At 46.4% G+C, this 24723-nt stretch overlaps 1 protein-coding gene across 1 annotated transcript in view; it reads right to left on the reverse strand.

Annotated features, from left to right (window-relative positions):
* Positions 1–271: 271 nt before the first annotated feature.
* LOC121847023 (extensin-like) overlaps positions 272–24723 on the reverse strand; it is a 40792-nt gene continuing 16340 nt past the window's right edge. Inside the window, exon 2 of the mRNA XM_042326307.1 lies at positions 272–327. Coding sequence (XP_042182241.1) covers positions 272–327 — 56 coding nt within the window. The remainder of the gene's footprint in view (positions 328–24723) is intronic.

Below are 24723 nucleotides of genomic sequence, written 5' to 3' on the forward strand. Positions count from 1 at the left end.
TAAGGTATTACAAAAAGAGCACACCTACAGAGGCTGTTCACTTTTCATCCTGCCAGCATTATGACACTTAGGATGGCATAATCACTCCCTCTGGAAAAACACTGTAAAACTAGGCAGGTGTAGGGAGTCGGTAGAAGGTATGTGTGTGTGCCTATAACAGTGTGAGTGTGTGTGCCTATAACTGTGTGTGTGTGTGTGTGTGTGTGTGTGTGTGTGTGTGTGTGTGTGTGTGTGTGTGCGTGTGTGTGTGTGTGCGTGTGTGCGTGCGCTTCTATGACAAAGCCCTGGAGGTGTTGTCAGTCTCGGTGGTGACAGCATGGGTACTGCCTGCAGAGTGGGAGAAATTGGGAGTAGGGATACGGTAAATTTGTGATCATCTGGCCTGATCTTCTTTCCACCCACTCACTACAGCTGTCCTCTCCGGTCCCATGAAACCGTTCTGAAACTATTTATAGTTCCTCTGTGATGAGGTTAAACTGATTGCCACTTACACTGTGAGTGATGTCACCAGGGTGGCAAGCCAGGGGACAAGGGGACAGAGGGGGGCTGTGGGACCTGCTGTGAGCTTCTGTTGCTCGTATGTATGCACATAGGAACCCATACATGGACAGACACACACACACACGCACACAGACGCACACATACTCTCTCTCTCTCTCACACACACACACACACACACACACACACACACACACACACACACACACACACACACACACACACACACACACACACACACACACACACACACACACACACACACACACACACACACACACACACACACACATACACCCACACTCTATTTTTCCATAAAAGTATTGCACTGGGCCTTCACTCGTACTGTATCAGCAGACCCATATAGCCGTCTCTAGAGCAAGCAAATCACAATATTTTACACCCCATCCCATCCCACCTCAACAAAACATTCCCTACAACCTTACCCTGTTCAAAGGCACTTCAGTCTTTTGTCTTGCCCATTCACCTTCTGAATGGCACACAGACACAATCCGTGTTTCAATTGTCTCAAGGCTTAAAAATCCTTCTTTCACCTGTCTTCTCCCCTGATTGAAGTGGATTTGTGAAGTGACATCAATAAAGGATCGTAGCTTTCGCCTGGTCAGTCTATGTTACAGAAAGAGTAGGTGTTTCTATAGTTTTGTACACTCAGTGTATTTGATCAGATCATGGACCCTGAATGCTTTCAACATTCAATAGCTTCATTCGACTATAAATACCAAAAATGCCTAAATGCCTCCGTAACTAAAATCACCCCTTCAACTACCCCAACACCCCATCTTTTCTGTCCCACTCCTATGCTTCTCCCTCTCCTCTCCTCCTCCCTCTCCTCTCCTCCACCCTCTCCTCTGCTTCTCGCTGTCCTCTCCTCCTCCCTCTCCTCTGCTTCTCCCTCTCCTCTCCTCCATCCTCTCCTCCCTATCCTCTCCTCCGTCCTCTCCGCCCTCTCCTCTCCTTCACCCTCTCCTCTGCTTCTCGCTGTCCTCTCCTCCTCCCTCTCATCTGCTTCTCCATCTCTTCTCCTCCACCCTCTCCTGTGTTTCTCCCTCTTCTCTCCTCCTTCCTCTCCTCTGCATCTCCCTGTCCTCTCCAACACACCTCTCCTGAGTTTCTCCCTCTTCTCTCCTCTCTCTCCTCTGCTTCTACCTGTCCTCTCCTCCACCCCCTACTGTGTTTCTCCCCCTCTCTCCTCCTCCCTCTCCTCTGCTTCTCCCTGTTCTCTCCTCCACCTTCTCCTGTGTTTCTCCCTCTTTTGTCCTCCTACCTCTCCTCTGCATCTCCCTCTCTTCTCCTCCACCCTCTCCTGTGTTTCTCCCTCTTCTCTCCTCTCTCTCCTCTGCTTCTACCTGTCCTCTCCTCCACCCCCTACTGTGTTTCTCCCCCTCTCTCCTCCTCCCTCTCCTCTGCTTCTCCCTGTTCTCTCCTCCACCTTCTCCTGTGTTTCTCCCTCTTTTGTCCTCCTACCTCTCCTCTGCATCTCCCTCTCTTCTCCTCCACCCTCTCCTGTGTTTCTCCCTCTTCTTCCCACCTCTCTGTCCTCTGCTTCTCCCTGTCCTCTCCTCCACCCTCTCCTGTGTTTCTCCCTCTTCTTCCCACCTCTCTGTCCTCTGTTTCTCCCTCTCTTCTCCTCCACCCTCTCCTGTGTTTCTCCCTCTTCTCTCCTCCTTCCTCTCCTCTGTTTCTCCGTCTCCTCTCCTCCACCTTCTCCGGTGTTTCTCCCTCTTCTCTCCTCCTCCCTCTCCTCTGATTCTCCCTGTCCTCTCCTCCACCCTCTCCTGTGTCTCCCCCTTCTCTCCTCCTTCCTCTCCTCTGCTTCTCCCTCTCTTCTCCTCCACCCTCTCCCGTGTTTCTCCCTCTTCTCTCCTCCACCCTCTCCTCTGTTTCTCTCTCTCCTCTCCTCCACCCTATCCTCTGTTTCTCCCTCTCCTCCATCCACTCTCTCCTCTGTTTCTCCCTCTCCTCCATCCACCCTCTCCTCTGTTTCTCCCTCTCCTCCATCCACCCTCTCCTCTGTTTCTCCCTCTCCTCCATCCACCCTCTCCTCTGTTTCTCCCTCTCCTCCATCCATCCACCCTCTCCTCTCCACCCTCTCCTCTGTTTCTCCCTCTCCTCCATCCACCCTCTCCTCTGTTTCTCCCTCTCCTCCATCCACCCTCTCCTCTGTTTCTCCCTCTCCTCCATCCACCCACTCCTCTGTTTCTCCCTCTCCTCCATCCACCCACTCCTCTGTTTCTCCTCCATCTCCTCCATCCACCCACTCCTCTGTATCTCCCTCTCTCTCCATCCACCCACTCCTCTGTTTCTCCCTCTCTCCCTCCATCCACCCTCTCCTCTGTTTCTCCCTGTCCTCCATCCACCCTCTCCTCTGTTTCTCCCTCTCATCCACCCTCTCCTCTGTTTCTCCCTCTCCTCCATCCACCCTCTCCTCTGTTTCTCCCTCTCCTCCATCCACCCTCTCCTCTGTTTCTCCCTCTCCTCCATCCACCCACTCCTCTGTTTCTCCCCTCCATCCACCCTCTGTTTCTCCCTGTCCTCCATCCACCCTCTCCTCTGTTTCTCCCTGTCCTCCATCCACCCTCTCCTCTGTTTCTCCCTCTCCTCCATCCACCCTCTCCTCTGTTTCTCCCTCTCCTCCATCCACCCATCCACCCACTCCTGTGTTTCTCCCGCTCCTCCATCCACCCTCTCCTCTGTTTCTCCCTCTCTCTTCCATCCACCCACTCCTCTGTTTCTCCCTGTCCTCCATCCACCCTCTCCTCTGTTTCTCCCTCTCCATCCACCCTCCATCCACCCTCTCTGTTTCTCTGTTTCTCCCTCTCCTCCATCCACCCACTCCTGTGTTTCTCCCTCCTCCATCCACCCACTCCTCTGTTTCTCCTCCATCCACCCTCTCCTCTGTTTCTCCCTCTCTTCCATCCACCCTCTCCTCTGTTTCTCCCTCTCCATCCACCCTCCATCCACCCTCTCCTCTGTTTCTCCCTCTCTTCCATCCACCCACTCCTCTGTTTCTCCCTCTCTTCCATCCACCCACTCCTCTGTTTCTCCCTCTCCCATCCACCCATCCTGTTTCCCCTCTCCTCCATCCACCCACTCCTCTGTTTCTCCCTCTCCTCCATCCACCCACTCCTCTGTTTCTCCCTCTCCTCCATCCACCCTCTCCTCTGTTTCTCCCTCTCCTCCATCCACCCTCTCCTCTGTTTCTCCCTCTCCTCCATCCACCCACTCCTCTGTTTCTCCCTCTCCTCCATCCACCCACTCCTCTGTTTCTCCCTCTCCTCCATCCACCCACTCCTCTGTTTCTCCCTCTCCCTTTAATGTAGTAAAGGTGTTCGATTACAATAAGAGCACCTTGCTACTAAGAGTCTGTTTTTTTTTACAGGCTGCTAGTTTCCATGCAGTTAAGTGTAATTCACACAGACACACACACTTCAACGTGTGTGTGTAGCACAGCCTCCATTGTGAGGTATGAACTCAGCTCTGTGCTGTTATTCTATCCTGGACAGCAGGCTGAAAGCTGCAGTGAGAATGGAGAGGAGAATGATGCTATTAGCTCTATTCTCCCTCTCTTCCCTGTTAGCTTTTAAAGCTGAGGGAGATTACAGACCAATAGCTGTTTGGTTTACTGTCTGTCTACCAGAGCCTGTGTGTAAGAGATGAAAGTAGCCTCCTTTTCTCAAAGAATGCCTTTATGGCTTTCTGCTGTTTCTACTTTAGCTTTTCTACTGTAGCTTGAAGCCACTTATCTTCATTTATTTTCCCTCTCCAACATGACCATCCCCTTTATGCCCCTCTCTCTCACTCTCTCTCTCTTTCTCTCTCTCTCTCAATCTCTCTCTCAAACTTTCTCTCTGTCTGATTATCTCTCTCTCAATCTCTTTCCATCTCTCACTCATACTCTCTCTCTGATTTTCTTTCTCTCCCCCTCTCTCTGACTCTCCCTCTCTCCTCTCTCTAATTCTCTCTCTCCCCTCTCTCTGACTCTCCCTCTCTTCTCTCTCTCTAATTCTCTCTCTCCCCTTCTCTCTCTGCTGTCCCCCCTCGCTCTCTCTCTCACACACACAAATACAACATCCATCTCCATCAGAACAGTACATAATGCTCTTTGTCCAGGCCAGAGCAGTCCTTCCTCCAGACACTTTCAGGCTTCAAATCCTGTCCTGCTGTCCCCCTGCAGTCACTTCGTCCTGGGACAGCAGAGCACAGCACCTCCCCTGGGTCTAGCCTGCCTGCCAGAGTGAAAGCCTACTATGCAAGCTATGCTATTTATGCAACAGTTGCCATTGAGACTGTGTACCTCTCTACTGCTCTATAAAGTGATGTAACCTTCCAAAGACACATGCCACCAACCTGTGTGTGAGGGCAGAGAGTTGTGTGTTTGTGTGTATGTCTGGCGCTCACACCCAAACTTGTTAACTGACCAGAGAGAGAGAGAAAGAAAGAGAGAGAGGAAAGAGAGAGAGAGAGAGAGAGAGAGAGAGAGAGAGAGAGAGGTAGAGAGAGAGTGGGAATGGGAGCTAGGGAGCAGGTGCAAGGCATTAGTTAACGTCACTTCTCAGATTCATGGATCTAATACAGATAGTCACTGTCTGGCTATCTACAGTATGTAATGTTGTCTGTTTGTATGCCTGTCTATCTCAAAAGGGTATTAGTCTGTCTGTCACATTTGACACACAGATGGGAATAACTGATCAAGCTGTGTCATAGCGAGTTAAATCACCAAGATAATGATGAAGTACTAAAAGTTGATTCATGTCTAGGTATCAATGTGTTGGAAAGAAATACAATACAGGGAGACAGTAGACACAACATGGTGTGCTTGTTTAATGTACAGCCAGCATTATTCAGGAACAACTGATTCCTGGCCAGTCAGAGTAGTGAATGGTGAGAAGGAGGACAAAACAGTACAGAAGGGAGACTGCAGGCTACAGTAGGTGTACAATAAAAACAAAAGAAGTGAAGCTGGGAGCTGACAGTCGGCAGTGAGCTAAAGTTACAGTCGGCAGCCGGCCGCTCCCCGCCCCTGCAGTCTCCCAGAAGCCCTGTGATCTCTGCTCTGGGAGCCAAGAGGAAAACTCCATGCCCGTACAAGGTATTTCCTGCTTGACACAGCTCTTCCTGCTGGCTATGTATGGACATTCCTGCTCTCTCTCTCTCTCTCTCTCTCTCTCTCTCTCTCTCTCTTTCTCTCTCTCTCTCTCTCTCTCTCTCTCTCTCTCTCTCTCTCTCTCTCTCTCTCTCTCTCTCTCTCTCTCTCTCTCTCTCTCTCTCTCTCTCTCTCTCTCTCTCTCTCTCTCTCTCTCTCTCTCTCTCTCTCTCTCTCTCTCTCTCTCTCTCTCTCTCTCTCTCTCTCTCTCACTTTTTCTATGTTGTCTGGGCACCCTAACTGGCTCTGTGTGATCCTCTATTTGTGTTTGTGCCTCACTACGTGTGAGGGCAATTCATTTTAGGAATGCTGTTGTGTCCCTGAATGACATCATATCAGTGTTCTCTACTGTATCAAACATTATTGTACTTGATTAGTAATGAATTTGTACTACGGTACAAATGGAAACAACTACACTGAACTCATAATATGATTGCTATGTGTCTTCTGTATTGCCTGGCTGCCTATTTAAAGCTGCATGTGCTTCAAATGATGTCTGTCTACATGTACCCGGGCTCGCCTGCGCACACCAACTCTGACCCTCTATGTTGTCAGTCTCAGGAGGGGATCTTGTGTTGATAGAGTAATTATCTCCATCCTGTTGTTTCCACAGACCTGGTCCCTTCAGTCAGAGCAGCTTCCTGTCTCTCTACATCAGGCCTATCATAGGCCAAACACCTCCTTATTGTTTATCACACCGCGCAGGACCTGGGATGCGTCTCAATACTGTCGCTCAATTTAACCAGGTAGGATAGTTGAGAACAAGTTCTCATTTACAACTGCAACCTGGCCAAGATAAAGCAAAGCAGTTCGACACATACCACAACACAGAGTTACACATGGAATAAACAAACATACAGGCAATAATACAGTATAAAAAGTCTATATACAGTGTGTGCAAATGAGGTAGGATAAGGGAGGTAAAGCAATAAATAGGCCATGGTGGCGAAGTAATTACAATATAGCAATTAAACACTGGAATGGAAAATGTGCAGAAGATGAATGTGCAAGTAGAGATACTGGGGTGCAAAGGAGCAAGATAAATAAATAAATACTGTATGGGGATGAGGTAGTTGGATGGGCGATTTAGTTGTACAGGTGCAGTCTCTGCTCTGAGCTGATGCAAAGTGATTTTTTCAGTGATTTTTGCAGTTCGTTCCAGTCATTGGCAGCAGAGAACTGGAAGGAAAGGCGGCCAAATGAGGAATTGGCTTTGGGGGTGACTAGTGAGATATAACTGATGGAGCATGTGCAATGGGTGGGTGCTGCTATGGTGACCAGTGAGCTGAGATAAGGCGGGGATTTTCCTAGCAGAGGCTTGTAGATGACCTGGAGCCAGTGGGTTTGGCGACGAGTATGAAGCGAGGGCCAGCCAACGAGAGCATACAGGTCGCAATGGTGGGTAGTATATGGGGCTTTGGTGACAAAACGGATGGCACTGTGATAGACTGCATCCAATTTGTTGAGTAGAGTATTGGAGGCTATTTTGTAAATGACATCGCCAAAGTCGAGGATCGGTAGGATGGTCAGTTTTACGAGGATATGTTTGGCAGCATGAGTGAAGGAGGCTTTGTTGCAAAATAGGATGCCGATTCTAGATTTAACTTTGATTGGAGATGTGTAAACCTGTTTGGACGCATGAACCGCTAGCTGGACACTACGACAACATCCGGTGAACATCATTGATGTATACAGAGAAGAGAGTCGGCCCGAGAATTGAACCCTGTGACACCCTCATAGAGACTGCCAGAGGTCCAGACAACAGGCCTTCCGATTTGACACACTGAACTCTATCAAAGAAGTAGTTGGTGAACCAGGCGAGGCAATCATTTGAGAAACCAAGTCTGTTTAGTCTGCCGATAAGAATGTGGTGATTGACAGAGTCGAATGCCTTGGCCACGTTGAAGAATACGGCTGCACAGTAATGTCTCTTATCGATGGTGGTTATGATATCATTTAGGACCTTGAGCGTGGCTGAGTTGCACCTATGCCCAGCTCTGAAACCAGACTGCATGGTGGAGAAGGTACGGTGGGATTCGAAATGGTCGGTAATCTGTTTGTTAACTTGGCTTTCAAAGACCTTAGAAAGGCAGGGTAGGATAGATATAGGTCTGTAGCAGTTTGGGTCTAGAGTGTCTCCCCCTTTGAAGCGGGGGATGATCGCGGCCGCTTTCCAATCTTTGGGAATCTCAGATAATACGAAAGCAAGGTTGCACAGGCTAGTAATAGGGGTTGCAACAATTTCGGCAGATAAGCAAGTTGCTGTGGGGGGTGCCGGGCTGTTGACCGGTGTAGGGGTAGCCAGGAGGAAAGTATGGCCAGCCGTAGAAAAATGCTAATTGAAATTCTCAATTTTAGTGGATTTATTGGTAGCCTCAGTGCAGTGGGCAGCTGGGAGGAGGTGCTCTTATTCTCCATGGACTTTACAGTGCCCCAGAAGTTTTTTGAGTTTGTGCAACAGGATGCAAATTTCTGTTTGAAAAAGGTAGCCATAGCTTTCCAAATTGCCTGTGTATATTGGTTCCTAACTTCACTGAAAAGTTCCATATCACGGGGGCTATTCGATGCTAATGCAGTACGCCACAGGATTTTTTTGTGCTGGTCAAGGGTAGTCAGGTCTGGAGTGAACCAAGGGCTATATTTGTTCCTGGTTCTACATTTTTTTAAAGGAGCATGCTTATTTAAGATGGTGAGGAAGGCACTTTTAAAGAATAACCAGGCATCCTCTACTGACGGGATGTGGTCAATATCATTCCAGGATACCCTGACCAGGTCGATTAGAAAGGCCAGCTCTCTGATTTTTTTTAGGGAGCATTTGAAAGTGATGAGGGGTGGTCGTTTGACCTCTGACCCATTACGGATGCAGGTAATGAGGCAGTGATCGCTGAGATCTTGGTTGAAAACAGCAGAGGTGTATTTGGAGGGCAAGTTGGTTAGGATGATATCTATAAGGGTGCACATGTTTACGGATTTGGGGTTGTACCTGGTAGGTTCATTGATAATTTGTGTGAGATTGAGGGCATCAAGCTCAGATTGTAGGATGGCCGGGGTGTTAAGCATGTCTCAGTTTAGGTCACCTAGCAGCACGAGGTCTGAAGATAGATGGGGGCAATTAATTCAAATATGGTGTCCAGGGCAAGGCTGGGGGCAGAGGGTGGTCTACACCAAGTGGCAACGGTGAGAGACTTGTTTCTGGAAAGGTGGATTTTTAAAAGTAGAAGCTTGAATTGTTTGGGTACAGAACTGGATAGTATAACAGAGCTCTGCAGGCTATCTCTGCAGTAGATTTGAACTCTGCCCCCTTTGGCTGTTCCTTCTTGGCGGAAAATGTTATAGGGATGGAAATTTCAGGGATTTTGGTGGTCTTCCTGAACCAGGATTCAGACACGGCTAAGTCATCCGGGTTGGCAGAGTGTGCTAAAGCAGTGAATAAAACAAACTTAGGGAGGAGGCTTTTAATGTTAACATGCATGAAACCAAGGCTTTACGGTTACAGAAGTCAACAAATAAGAGCACCTGGGGAATAGGAGTGGAGCGAGGTACTGCAGGTCCTGCATTAACCTCTACATCACCAGAGGAACAGAGGAGAAGTAGGGCTTCGTGTAGTAAAAGGGGCCCAGGCCGATTGGCAAAATAGGAATAGTGGCCCGAGAAATTGACCGATGGACCTATTAGCTAAAAGTCCAATATGCTCTAGACAGCTAGTGGGCCGCGGCTTGTAGGCCAGCAGATGGGCATTCAGGGGACATCACAAGGTAGGAGCCAGTTGAGTAACCCCCTCGAGCAGATTACTTCGGTAGTCTAGTCGTGAAGGATCGGCGGGGCTCCGTACCCCATACCGGCAGTAAAAGGGGTCCGGGCCAGTTGGAAAAATAGGTTTTGTAGCCCAGGAGTGGCTGATGGACCTCTTCAGCTAGCCGGGAGATGGGCCTAGCTTGGGCTAGCTCCAGCCTAATTGGTGCTTTCTTCGGGACAGAGACGTTAGCCAGGAGTAGTTGCTCGGATTGCAGCTAGCTAGCTGCGATGATCCAGGTGAGAAGATTCAGAGCTTGCGATAGGAATCCGGGGATATGGAGAGAAAATAGGTCCGGTATGCTATGTTTTTAATTGCGTTGTACAATCTGGCGAGAGCTTTCCGAGCTAAAGGTAGCTGATGACTGCTAGCAGTGGTTAGCTGACTACTAGATAGTAGCTAGTTAGCTGGCTAGGTTCTGTTGGGGGATTCCGGTTCAGAGGTAAATATAAATACTTTAGAAAAAAACAGATCCACACCACATTGGGTGAGGCAGGTTGCAGGAGAGTATTTTGAAGTTGAGGTTTAGAAAACTATAAAAAATATATGCAAAGAAAAATATATAAAAAGATATATACATGGGGACACGACAAGACGGACAAAGACGTCTGTCTGACTGCTACGCCATCGTGGAGCTGTATAATAATATATTATACAATATATTATATAATATATAATAATATATTATACAGCTCACAGTAATTTCAGCTCACTGAGCTATCCTACTGTAACTTCAGCTCACTGAGCTATCCTACTGTAACTTCAGCTCACTGAGCTATCCTACTGTAACTTCAGCTCACTGGGCATTTCTACTGTAACTTCAGCTCACTGGGCTATCCTACTGTAACTTCAGCTCCCTGAGCTATCCTACTGTAACTTCAGCTCACTGGGCTATTCCACTGTAACTTCAGCTCCCTGAGCTATCCTACTGTAACTTCAGCTCACTGAGCTATCCTACTGTAACTTCAGCTCACTGAGCTATCCTACTGTAACTTCAGCTCACTGGGCATTTCTACTGTAACTTCAGCTCACTGGGCTATCTTACTGTAACTTCAGCTCCCTGAGCTATCCTACTGTAACTTCAGCTCACTGGGCTATTCCACTGTAACTTCAGCTCCCTGAGCTATCCTACTGTAACTTCAGCTCACTGGGCTATTCCACTGTAACTTCAGCTCCCTGAGCTATCCTACTGTAACTTCAGCTCACTGGGCTATTCCACTGTAACTTCAGCTCACTGGGCTATCCTACTGTAACTTCAGCTCACTGGGCTATCCTACTGTAACTTCAGCTCACTGGGCTATTCCACTGTAACTTCAGCTCACTGGGCTATCCTACTGTAACTTCAGCTCACTGGGCTATTCCACTGTAACTTCAGCTCACTGGGCTATTCCACTGTAACTTCAGCTCACTGAGCTATCCTACTGTAACTTCAGCTCACTGGGCTATCCTACTGTAACTTCAGCTCACTGGGCTATGCTACTGTAACTTCAGCTCACTGGGAAATTCTACTGTAACTTCAGCTCACTGGTCTACTCTACTGTAACTTCAGCTCACTGGGAAACTCTACTGTAACTTCAGCTCACTGGGCTATCCTACTGTAACTTCAGCTCACTGGGCTATGCTACTGTAACTTCAGCTCACTGGGAAATTCTACTGTAACTTCAGCTCACTGGTCTACTCTACTGTAACTTCAGCTCACTGGTCTACTCTACTGTAACTTCAGCTCACTGGGCTATCCTACTGTAACTTCAGCACACTGGGCTATCCTACTGTAACTTGTGGCCACCCATGTGAAAAGGAGAGCGAGAGACAGAGAGAGAGACAGACGGACAGACAGACAGACAGACAGACAGACAGACAGACAGACAGACAGACAGACAGACAGACAGACAGACAAACAGAGTGACAAACAGAAGACAGACAGACAGACAGACAGACAGACAGACAGACAGACAGACAGACAGACAGACAGACAGACAGACAGACAGACAGACAGACAGAGAGAGACAGACAGACGGACGGACAGAGAGAGTGACAGACGGAGAGACTGACGGACAGACAGACGGACGGACTGGCGGGCGGACGGACGAAGAGAGTGACAGACAGACAGACGGAGAGAGTGATAGATAGATGGAGAGAGTGACAGACAGACGGAGAGAGTGACAGACGGACAGAGAGCGTGACAGACGGACGGAGAGAGAGACAGACAGACAGACAGAGAGACACAGACAGACAGACGGACAGACAGAGAGAGTGACAGACGGAGAGAGTGACGGACAGACAGACGGACGGACGGACGGGCGGGCGGACGGACGAAGAGAGTGACAGACAGACAGACGGAGAGAGTGATAGATAGATGGAGAGAGTGACAGACAGACGGAGAGAGTGACAGACGGACGGAGAGCGTGACAGATGGACGGAGAGAGTGACAGACGGACGGAGAGACTGACAGACAGAGAGAGTGACAGACAAACAGACGGAGAGAGTGACGAACAGACAGACAAACGGACGGATGGACGGAGAGAGTGACAGACGGAGAGAGTGACAGACAGATGGACAGACAGACAGATGGAGAGAGTGACAGACAGACAGACAGATGGAGAGAGTGACAGACGGAGAGAGTGACAGACAGACAGAGAGAGTGACAGACACATAGACGGACGGAGAGAGTGACAGCCAGACAAACAGACAGACATAGCAGACCTAACTCACTCTATTAAATTAATAAAATCAGGAACATTTTACATTTAGCTAGAATTTCCAAAGGTAATGATTTCAACAGAGAGAATGTCCTCCTGTTTGCTACCTACTGTATCCCCCCAACATTAGAATCCCCGTACTTTAATTTATCTTTATTTAACTAAGCAAGTCAGTTAAGAACAAATTCTTATTTTCAATGACAGCCTAGGAACAGTGGGTTAACTGCCTGTTCAGGGGCAGAATGACAGATTTGTATCTTGTCAGCTCGGGGATTCAAACTTGTTACCTTTCGGTTACTAGTCCAACGCTCTATCCACTAGGCCGCCCCAGGGTAGCCTAGTAATAAAGACAGCTTCTCCATCCTGGACGGGGAAATCAATCATTTCCAGGCCCAGGAACATGAACTAGTCTGTGGCGACCTAAATACCAGAACTGGACAAGAACCTGACACCCTTAGCACACAGGGGGACAAACACCTACCTGGAGGTGATAGCATTCCCTCCCCATATGCCCTCCTATGTACAACTATGACAACATAACCAACAGAAAGGGGTCACAACACCTGCATCTCTGTCGCACGCTGAGTATGTACATAGTCAATGGTATTCTTTGAGGGGGATTCCTACGGTAGGTACACCTACAGCTCATCTCTTGGCAGTAGTACTGTAGACTACTTTATCACTGACCTCAACCCAGAGTCTCTCAGCCCACTTACACCCCTATCAGATCACAACAAAATCACAGTCTACTTGAACAGAGCAATACTCAACCATGAGGTATCAAAGCCAAAGGAACTGAATAATGTTAAGAAAGCCTATAGATCAAATCAAATCAAAGTTTATTTGTCACGTGCACCGAATACAACAGGTATTCACCTTACAGTGAAATGCTTACTTACAGGCTCTAACCAACAGTGCAAAAAAGGTATTAGGTGAACAATAGGTAGGTAAAGAAATAAAACAACAGTAAAAAGACAGGCTATAAAAGTAGCGAGGCTACATACAAAGACTGGTTAGTCAGGCTTATTGAGGTAGTATGTATATGAATGTATAGTTAAAGTGACTATACATATATGATGAACAGAGAGTAGCAGTAGCGTAAAAAGAGGGGTGGGGTGGTTGGGGGAGGCACACAATGTAAATTGTTCGGGTATCCATTTGTTTTCCTGTTCAGGAGTCTTATGGCCTGGCACTCCGGTACCACTTGCCATGCGGTAGTAGAGAGAACAGTCTATGACTGGGGTGGCTGGGGTCTTTGACAATTTTTAGGGCCTGGTGTAGAGGTCCTGGAGGTCCTGGATGGCAGGCAGCTTAGCCCCAGTGATGTGCTGGGTCGTACGCACTACCCTCTGTAGTGCTTTGCGGTCAGAGGCCGAACAATTGCCGTACCAGGCAGTGATGCAACCAGTCTGCTCTCGATGTTGCAGTTGTCCTTTTGAGGATCTCAGGGCCCATGCCACATCTTCTTAGTTTCCTGAAGGGGAATAGACTTTGTCGTGCCCTCTTCACGACTGTCTTGGTGTGTTTGGACCATTCTAGTTTGTTGTTGATGTGGACACCAAGGAACATGAAGATCTCAACCTGCTCCACTACAGTCCCGTCTATGAGAATGGGGGTGTGCTCTGTCCTTCTTTTCCTGTAGTCCACAATCATCTCCTTAGGACTGTATTGACGCTTTGCCTGTTTGATGGTTCGTCGCAGGGCATAGCAGGATTTCTTGTAAGCTTCCGGGTTAGAGTCCCGCATCTTGAAAGCGGCAGCTCTACCCTTTAGCTCAATGCGAATGTTCCCTGTAATTCACGGCTTCTGGTTGGGGTATGTACATACAGTCACTGTGGGGACGACGTCCTCGATGCACTTATTTATAAAGCCAGTGACTGCTGTGGTGTATTCCTCAATGTCATTAGAAGAATCCTGGAACATGTTCCAGTCTGTGTTAGCAAAACAGTCCTGTAGTTTAGCATCTGCTTCATCTCTGACCACATTTTTAAAGACCGAGTCACTGGTGATTCCTGCTTGAATTGTTGCTTGTAAGCAGGAATCAGGAGGATAGAGTTGTGGTCGGATTTACCAAATGGAGGGCGAGGGAGAGCGTTGTACGCGTCTCTGTGTGTGGAGTACAGGTGATATGGAATGTTTTTCCCTCTGGTTGCACATTTAACATGTTGATGGAATTTTGGTACAACTGATTTAAGTTTCCCTGCATTAAAATCTCTGGGTGAGTGGGTGAGTGGTTTCGCCTCTGGGTGAGCGGTTTCCTGTTTGCTTATTTCCTTATGCGGCTGACTGAGTGAGGTCTTAGTGCCAGCATCCGTCTGTGGTGGTTAATAAACAGCCACGAAAAGTATAGCAGAAAACTCTCTGGGCAAGTAGTGTGGCCTGCAATTTATCACAATAAACTCGACTTCAGATGAGCAAAATCGAGAGATTTTGTGCACCGGCTGTTGTTTACAAATTGTTTGCACAGACCCCCCTCGTCTTACCGGAGTGTGCTGCTCTTTCCTGCCGGTGCAGCTTATATCCCGCTAGCTGAATGTCCATGTCGTCATTCAGCCATGATTCCGTGAAACATAGGATATTACAGTTTTTGATGGTAGGATATACGTGATATCTGTTGGTAGGGTATTCGTGATAGTACCTCGTCTAGTTTATTGTCCAATTATTGCACGTTGGCGAGTAGTATTGATGGTAACGGCAGCTTTCCCACTCACCCTTTTTTGGGTCCTGACCAGGCATCCCGCTCTTTGTCCTCTGTACCTGCTTCACTTCCGCTTGCAAATACCGGGGATGTTGGCCTTGTCGGGTGTTTGGAGAATGTCCTGTGTGTCTTGCTTGTTGAAGAAAAAATCTTTGTCTAATCCGAGGTGAGTGATCGCTGTCCTGATATTCAGAAGCTCTTTTTTGCCGTAAGATACGGATGCAGAAACATTAAGTACAAAATCAGTTACAAATCATGCGAAAAAACCCCACATAATTGCACAATAGGTTGTGCGCCCGTAAAACTGCTGCCATTTGTTCAGGTGCCATTTTGGTAGGTGGAAGGAAAGCAGTGTGGAAACCTACCAAAAAACTATTAGGACACAAAACATTCAAAATCATTCATTATTCCCCAATATTTGGAACCAAGTAACTACCGAGTGATATACGTCAACAGCAACCTTGGGAAAATCCTCTGCATTATCATTAACAGCAGACTTGTACATTTCCTCAATGAAAACAGTGTACAGAGCAACTGTAATATTGGCTTTTTACATTGGTGGAATACTCTATATACAGTGGTCATACTTGAGTAAAAGTAAAGATACCTTAATAGAAAATGAATAGAAAAAGTCAAAGTCACCCAGGACAAATCTACCTGAGTAAAAGTCTAAAAGTATTTGGTTTAAAATATACACTACCATTCAAAAGTTTGGGGTCACTTATAAATGACCTTGTTTTTGAAAGAAAATAATTAAAATAACATCAAATTGATCAGAAATACAGTGTTGACATTGTTAATGTTGTAAAGGACTATTGTAACTGGAAATGGGTGATTTTTAATGGAATATCTACATAGTCGTACAGAGGCCCATTATCAGCAACCATCACTCCTGTGTTCCAATGCCACATTGTGTTATAAATCAATCACATTTATTTAGAAATCAATCAAATGTATTTATAAAGCCCTTTTTACATCAGCTGATGTCATCCAATGTAAAAAGTTATAATTTAATTGGCTAATTGATCATTAGAAAACCCATTTGCAATTACAGTTGAAGTCGGAAGTGTACAAACATCTTAGCCAAATACATTTAAACTCAGTTTTTCGCAATTCCTGACATTTAATCCTTGTAAAAATTCCCTGTTTTAGGTCAATTACGATCACCACTTTATTTTAAGAATGTGAAATGTCAGAATAATAGTAGAGAGAATGATTTATTTCATATTTTATTTTTTTACACATTCCCAGTGGGTCAGAAGTTTACATACACTCAATTAATATTTGGTAGCATTGCCTTTAAATTGTATAACTTGGGTAAAACGTTTTGGGTAGCCTTCCACAAGCTTCCCACAATAAGTTGGGTGAATTTTGGCCCATTCTTCCTGACAGAGCTGTGTGACTGAGTCAGGTTTGTTGGTCTCCTTGCTTGTACACGCTTTTTCAATTTTGGCCATGATGTCAAGCAGTTAGGCACTGAGTTTGAAGGTAGGCCTTGAAATACATCCACAGGTTTACCTCCAATTGACTCAAACGATGTCAATTAGCCTATCAGAAGCTTCTAAAGCCATGACATAATTTTCTGGAATTTTCCAAGCTGTTTTAAGGCACAGTCAACTTAGTGTATTTAAACTTCTGACCCACTGGAAGTGAAATAATCTGTCAGTAAACAATTGTTGTAAAAATGACTCGTGTCATGCACAAAGTAGATGTCCTAACCGACCTGCCAAAACTATACTTTGTTAACAAGACATTTTTGGAGTGGTTGAAAAACTAGTTTTAATGACTCCAACCTAAGTGTATGTAAACTTCTAACTTCAACTGTATTTGCAGACACAGCATCATTCAAAGACTGGAATTTGATACTCCTGGTGTTGGATATGACTGAAAAATAATCTGAAAGACATTCATATCTGAACTGCACCTTTATTTGCCAAGGTAGAGTACATGGTCAGTGAATATATGACATCTACAGAATACAGTGTGGGTTTCTCATGCTTTGTAATAACTACATGGACTTGCATCCTTGGCACAAAGTTATATTATATTCTACTCAATCCATAGGCTTCATTCATGTCATTCAGACTGTTTCGAAGTTGATACAACTGAATATGATAGCTGAGGTTCATTGCTTTATGTTCACTAAAATAGGCCTAGTGACATCCCTGGTCTTCAGTAACTCACAATACCAAAACAATTAAGAAGGTGTCAATTTGGCCACTCGAAACATCAATTGCATATTCCAAAAAGCAGCATCAATGGCAAATTCGATAAAACAATTAGAAAAACACCTAATACAAATGTCAAATGAAAAACATAAGCAGCAAACCAATCCAGAGCTATGCTATGAATCATTTTACCAATTTTACCAGTAAGACGCAATTGAAAATGCAATTGACCTAAATGAGTTCTTGGACACGTGGAACAATTTTAAGCATGACAAAACCACAAAAATGTGCCATACAAGATGAATGAATTTGGAAAACTAATTTTGATAATCTATACAAAAACATCCCAAAAAACAACAGAACCAATTCAAGAAAAATGTAACATCCTTGAATCAGTCATTAAAAACAACCAAAATCCATTAGATTACATAATAACCCAACAAGAACTAAGTGAAAAGCTAAAATCTATTAAAAAAACTAAGAAAGCTTGTGGTCTAGATAACATCAGAAATTAAATGCTGAAAAACAGCATTTAAAAAAATCCTGACAGCTGATGTTCTGAAAGAGCTGCAAAATCTGGATCCCTACAAATCAGTTGGGCTAGACAATCTGGACCCTTACTTCCTAAAATTATCCACCGCCATTGTTGTGACTCCTATCTCTAGTCTGTTCAACCTCTCTTTCGTATCATCTGAGATTCCCAAAGTTTGGAAAGCGGCCTCGATCATCATCAGACACTTTAGACCCAAACTGTTACAGACCTATATCCATCCGGCCCTGCCTTTCTAAAGTCTTCGAAAGCCAAGTGAACCAGCAGATCACCGACCATTTTGAATCCCACTGTATCGTCTCCGCTATGACATTTGAGCTGGTTACGGGTGCACCTCAGCCACGCTTTAGGCCCTAAATGCTATCAAAACCGCCATCGATAAAAGACAGTCCTGTACAGCCATCATCATCGACCTGGTCAAGGCATTCGACTCTGTCAATCACCATAATCTTATCGGCAGACTTAACAGCCTTGTTTTCTCTAATGACTGCCTCGCTTGCTTCACTAACTATTTCTCCGAAAGAGTTCAGTGTGTCAAATCGGAGAGCCTGTTGTCCGGACCTCTTGCAGTCTCTATGGGTCTGCCACAGGGTTCAATTCTCGGGCCGACTCATTTCTCTGTATATATCAATGATGCCGCTCTTGCTGTGGGTGATTCTTTGATCCAGCTCTACGCAGACGACACAATTCTGTATACATCTGGCCCTTCTTTGGAGACTGTGTTAACAAACCTCCAAACAAGCTTTAACGCCATACAACACTTCTTCCATGGCCTCCAAATGCTCTTAAATGCTAGTAAAACTAAATGTATGCTCTTAAACTGATCGCGGCCAGCATCCTCCCACCTGACTAGCATCACTATTCTGGACGGTTCTGACTTAGAATATGTAGACAACTATAAATACCTAGGTGTCTGGCTAGACTGTAAACTGTCCTTCCAGACTCCAATTAACTTCATTAGCATACTAGTTATTGTTAGGAATTTTGGATGACTGACGTGGACAGAAGCTAGGAAATGCATTGGATAGAACACACTCTGAAGTTTCTAAAACTGTTAAAATAATGTCTGTGAGTATAACAGAACTGATATGGCAGGCGAAAACCAGAGAAAAATCCATCCAGAATCTTTTTTTTGCTGTCACAGGTCATTTCAATGCTAGCCTATGGGAAATACAAATAGATAGGACCCAGATTGCAGTTCCTATGGCTTCCACTAGATGTCAACACTCTTTAGAAAGAGTTTCAGGCTTGTTTTTTGAGAAATGAGCAAGTAGTTGAAGTTTTTCCAAGGTGTCTCTCATTCGAAAAGTAGTCTTGTTGGCACGTCAGTGAGGTGCGCTCTTTTCATTATTTATCTTCCCTATTGAACATGCTATTCTCCGTCTTAAATATTATAATGTATTTAGATATGAGAGTACCTTACGATCAATTAGAAACATCATTTGACTTGTTTGAACAAACTTTCCCGATAACTTTTTTATTCATTTGTATGCATGTTGAACGAGGGGATTACTGAGACCATTGGTGCCAACTAAACAGACTTCTTTGGATATAAAGAAGGACTTTATCGAACAAAATGACCATTCATTGTGTAGCTGGGACCCTTGCGGTTGCAAACATAGGATGATCTTCAAAATGGTAAGTGATTTATTTAATCGCTATGTGTGATTTTGTGATGCCTGTGTTGGTTTAAAAAGTATTTTGATATGGGGCGCTGTCCTCAGATAATCGCATGGTATGCTTTCACCATAAAGCCTTTTTGAAATCTTACAACGCAGTTGGATTAACAAGAAGTAAATTAAGCTTTTAAATGATGTATGACGCTTGTATTTTCATGAATGTTTAATATTACGATTTTTGTATTTTGAATTTCGTGCTCTGCAATTTCACCGGATATTGTCATAGTGTCCTGCTAGTGGTTCATGCGTCCAAACAGGTTACGCATCTCTGAATGCAATCAAAGAAAAAGCCTGCAGAACATTGAAAGCAATCAAAATTAAATGATTCAAAATGAATATCCCAGTTAGAATTTGGACCAAAGTATTTGACTGCTTAATCCTACCAATAGCTCTTAACATAAGTGAGGTTTGGGGGCCACTCAATCAACTGGACTTTAAAATGTGGGAAAAACATACAATTCAAGTCCTACATGCTGAATTCTGTCAGAAAATTCTACAAATCCAAAGAAATTCACCGACTAACGCATGTAGGGCATAAATGGGACCCCTTCCAGTGGTAATGAAAATACAAGAAATATCATAAAAATTTTGGCTACAGCTAAATTCAAGTCTCCAATTTAAAGCACTTCAACCCCAAGAGCTGAGACCAGAAACGAGCCCTTTCAGTCAGCTGGTGTTGGACCAACCAAGCTGACACCAGCACTGCTTCAAAAGAAATCTTTCAAATCATGAACCTATCAAAGGACTCATATTTACAACATTGGAAAATTAAACAAAATCCCAAAGCTGACTAAATTGCTATCTGGACCTAAACAGAGAATATGAATTGGCTGATTATCTCTACTATGTCAGAGATATGAAGCAGAGACAGATCCTTACCAAGTACAGGCTGAGTGACCACCAATTGGCAATAGAAAGCGGCAGACATAAAAAGACATGGCTACCAAAAGAGGAGCGTGTATGTGGTCACTGCACGACATGGGAGGTGGAAACAGAGACACACTTTCTCCTTTACTGTGTGAAATATTCTTCACCAAGTGATTCATTATTCACATTATGTAACGTGCAATGAGTGAAGAGGTGTGGAGTCAGGCGCAGAGAGCAAAAGGATGTGGGGAAAAACACGCTTTAATGTCCAGGAAAAATAACATGAACAAAAGTAGGAAAACAAATGAACAGAAATATTAACGGACAGCGCGAAACCAAAATGCAAACAAAATACACTCTAACACAAAACAGACGAACAAGCCCGCACGAAACAGAAGCGGGCTGAACAAACTTAAATAACGTAATGACTCTTGGCGTAATGACTCTTGGACAGCCCTCCAGGTCTCCTAGGAGCGCTGCACCCACTCCTCCACCGCAGGAGCCTCAGTCTGGCTCTGATGCCAAGGTGCCAGGACCGGCTGGTACCCCAACACACACTCAAATGGTGACATGTTGGTAGAGGAGTGGCTTAGTGAGTTCTGGGCCATTTCTGCCCAGGGAATGTATCTCGCCCACTCCCCTGGCCGGTCCTGGCAATACGACCGCAGAAACCTACCCACCTCCTGGTTCACTCTCTCCACCTGCCCATTACTTTCCGGGTGATACCCTGATGTCAGGCTGACCGAGACCCCCAGACGTTCCATAAATGCCCTCCATACACGGGAGGTAAACTGGGGGCCCCGATCAGAAACTATATCCTCGGGCACCCCGTAGTGCCGGAAGACATGGGTGAAAAGAGCTTCCGCAGTCTGTAGGGCCGTAGGGAGACCGGGCAATGGGATAAGACGGCAGGACTTAGAGAACCGATCCACAACGACCAGGATCATTGTGTTACCCTGAGAGGGGGGAAGGTCAGTAAGAAAATCCACCGATAGATGGGTCCACGGCCGTTGTGGAATGGGGAGAGGTTGTAAGTTACCTCGTGGCAGGTGCCTAGGAGCCTTACTCTGGGCGCACACCGAACAGGAGGAGCAATAGAATCGCACATCCCTCACCAAAGTGGGCCACCAGTACTTCCTGCGAAGACCTCGCACTGTCCTAGAAATACCTGGGTGACCCGACGAGGGTAGACTATGAGCCCATCGAATCAATTGATCACGAACAGCGAGCGGCACGTACCTACGACCCTCCGGACACTGTGGAGGCGCAGGTTCCTCCCTTAGTGCCCGCTCGATGTCCGCGTCCACCTCCCATACTACTGGTGCCACCAGCTTAGCTGCCGGAATGATGGGAGTAGGATCGATGGACCTGTCCTCAGTGTCATAGAGTCGTGACAGCGCGTCGGCCTTAGTGTTGAGGGAACCTGGTCGATACGAGATAGTAAAACGAAATCTGGTGAAATACATGGCCCACCTCGCCTGACGAGGATTTGGTCTCCTAGCTGATCGGATATACTCCAGGTTACGGTGGTCAGTCCAGATAAGGAAAGGGTGCTTAGCCCCCTCAAGCCAGTGTCTCCACACCTTCAGGGCCTCAACCATAGCCAACAACTCCCTGTCCCCCACATCATAATTCCTCTCCGCTGGCCCGAGCTTCTTTGAAAAAAAGGCGGAGCTTCGGTGGCGCACCCGAACGCTGTGAGAGCACCGCTCCAACCCCAGCCTCGGATGCGTCCACCTCTACTATAAAGGCCAAAGAAGGGTCCGGATGCGCCAACACCGGCGCCTCAGTAAACAGCGCCTTCAACCTACGAAAAGCTCCGTCCGCCTCTGCTGACCACTGCAAATGCACCGGTCCCCCCTTCAGCAGTGAGGTAATAGGAGCTGCTACCTGACCAAAACCCCGGATAAACCTCCGGTAGTAATTGGCAAACCCTAAGAACCGCTGCACCTCCTTTACCGTGGTCGGAGTCGGCCAATTACGCACGGCCTTTACGCGTTCACCCTCCATTACCAACCCTGAGCTGGAAATGCGATAACCCAGGAAGGAAAATGATAGTTTAGAAAACTCACATTTCTCCGCCTTCACGTACAGGTCATGCTCCAGCAGTCATCTAAGAACTTTGCGCACCAGAGACACATGCGCAGTGCGTGTAGTGGAGTAGATCAAAATATTGTCAATATACACCACTACACCCTGTCCGTGCAGGTCTCTGAGAATCTCATCCACGAAGGATTGAAATATAGCTGGAGCATTCTTTAACCCGTATGGCATGACGAGGTACTCATAATGGCCAGATGTAGTGCTAAATGCAGTTTTCCATTCATCTCCCTCCCGAATTCGCACCAGATTATACGCACTCCTGAGATCTAGTTTCATGAAGAACTGCGCTCCATGAAATGATTCCACTCCCGTAGCAATGAGAGGTAGTGGGTAACTAAAACCCACCGTGATGGAATTTAGACCTCTATAATCAATACACGGACGCAAACCACCATCCTTTTTCTTCACAAAAAAGAAACTTGAGGAGACAGGTGACATGGAGGGCCGAATGTACCCCTGTCCCAGAGCCTCGGTGATATATGTTTCCATAGCCACCTTCTCCTCCTGGGATAAAGGATACACATGACTCCTGGGGAGTGCAGCGTTTACCTGGAGGTTTATCACGTAATCCCCCTGACGATGGGGTGGTAATTGGGTCGCCTTCTTTTTACTGAAAGTGATAGCCAAATTGTCATACTCAGCTGGAATGCGCACGGTGGAAACCTGGTCTGGACTCTCCACCGTTGTCGCACCGATGGAAACCCCTACACACCTGGAGAGTTCCCTGTTTCCACGAAATCGTAGGATTGTGAATAGCTAGCCAGGGAATCCCCAGCACCACCGGAAACGCAGGTGAATCGATAAGGAACAGACTAATTTGCTCCTCGTGATTCCCCTGCGTAATCATCTCCAACGGAATTGTGGCTTTCCTCACCAGCCCTGACCCTAATGGTCGACTATCTAAAGAGTGCACGGGAAAAGGGGGGTCTACTTTTACTAACGGAATCCTCAACCTCTGAGCGAGTCCGCGATCTATAAAGTTCCCAGCTGCACCTGAATCTACCAGTGCCTTATGCTTGAGAGAGGGAGAATAATTAAGGAAACAAATTAATAAGAACATGTGACCAACAGGAAACTCTGGGAGAGTGTGGTGCTTGCTCCCCTGGGGTGACCGAGGACTGTTCTGCCTACCTTCTCGACTCCCAGATGAATTCCTCCAGCACCGACCAGACGTGTGCCCTCTCCGGCGACAACCGACAAGCCAGCTCCCTGCGAATGTCCTCTCTCAGGCTACACCGGTAATGGTCTATCAAGGCCCTGTCGTTCCACCCTGCTCCAGCGGCCAAGGTCCGGAACTCCAGCGCAAAGTCCTGCGCGCTCCTCGTCCCCTGCCTGAGATGGAACAACCTCTCACCCGCCGCTCGACCCTCTGGAGGGTGATCGAACACGGCCCGGAAACGGCGGGTGAACTCCGGGTAATTGCCCTCCGCTGAGTCGGCCCGTTCCAGACCGCATTGGCCCACTCAAGGGCTCTACCCGTAAGGCATGTGATGAGGACACACACGCTCTCCTCGTCCGAGGGAGCCGGCCGAACGGTGGCCAGGTAGAGTTCTAGGTGAAGCAGGAATCCCTGGCACCCCATCGCTGCTCCATCGCACTCCCTCGGAGGCGTGATGCGCAGAGCGTTGGAACCGGATCCCGATGGGGGAGATGGTAGAGTTGCTGGTGGGAGGGTCGGTGGGGTAGTAGGGAGACCATTCCTCTCCCAACGATCCATCCTCTCCATCATTTGATCCATCGCTGATCCGATGCGATGGAGGATGGACGTGTGATGAAGGACTCTCTCCTCCATCGTGGGAAGAGGAGTGGTCGCTGCTCCTGCTGACTCCATAATCCGGTGCGGGCTTCTGTAACACTCTAACACAAAACAGACGAACAAGCCCGCACGAAACAGAAGCGGGCTGAACAAACTTAAATAACCCCACCCTAACAACCAAACAAGAAACAGGTGATACCAATTAGACAAAACCAAACGAACACAGAACAAAGGATCGGTGATAGCTAGTAGACCGGCGACGACGACCGCCGAGCGCCACCCGAACAAGAAGGGGAGTCACGTTCGGTAATATTCGTGACACATTACTACATTTATTGCACATTTTGACTTATTAAATCCAGACGAAAAACAATAAATACTCATGGGTGAAGGAGCAATGGCTCCTCTTACAGCCAAATATGTATTTTCCTGCCATACCCTGAGGAACACTGGATAATAACATCTGCACAGTAAGCAGTAACTTATCATTAGTATTATTGTTATTACTAATTGTATTATTATTATTATTATTGTGATTATTATTCCAAATACTAGTGTTACTGGTAGTAGTGGTGATGGTAATGATAGCAGTTTAATGATGGTGGTGATACTTGTAGTAGTAATGATGATGGTAGTTATAAGTTAGTTATAGTTTAATTTTCCATTTTTAGCATTTTCCATTTGTTGTTATTTATTTCATTTTTCTTTATTTGTGTTATTATTTACTACCATTTTATATTGTTATTAT

This window comes from Oncorhynchus tshawytscha, linkage group LG08 (genome assembly GCF_018296145.1).
Source record: "Oncorhynchus tshawytscha isolate Ot180627B linkage group LG08, Otsh_v2.0, whole genome shotgun sequence".
Classification (NCBI taxonomy): Eukaryota; Metazoa; Chordata; class Actinopteri; order Salmoniformes; family Salmonidae; genus Oncorhynchus; species Oncorhynchus tshawytscha.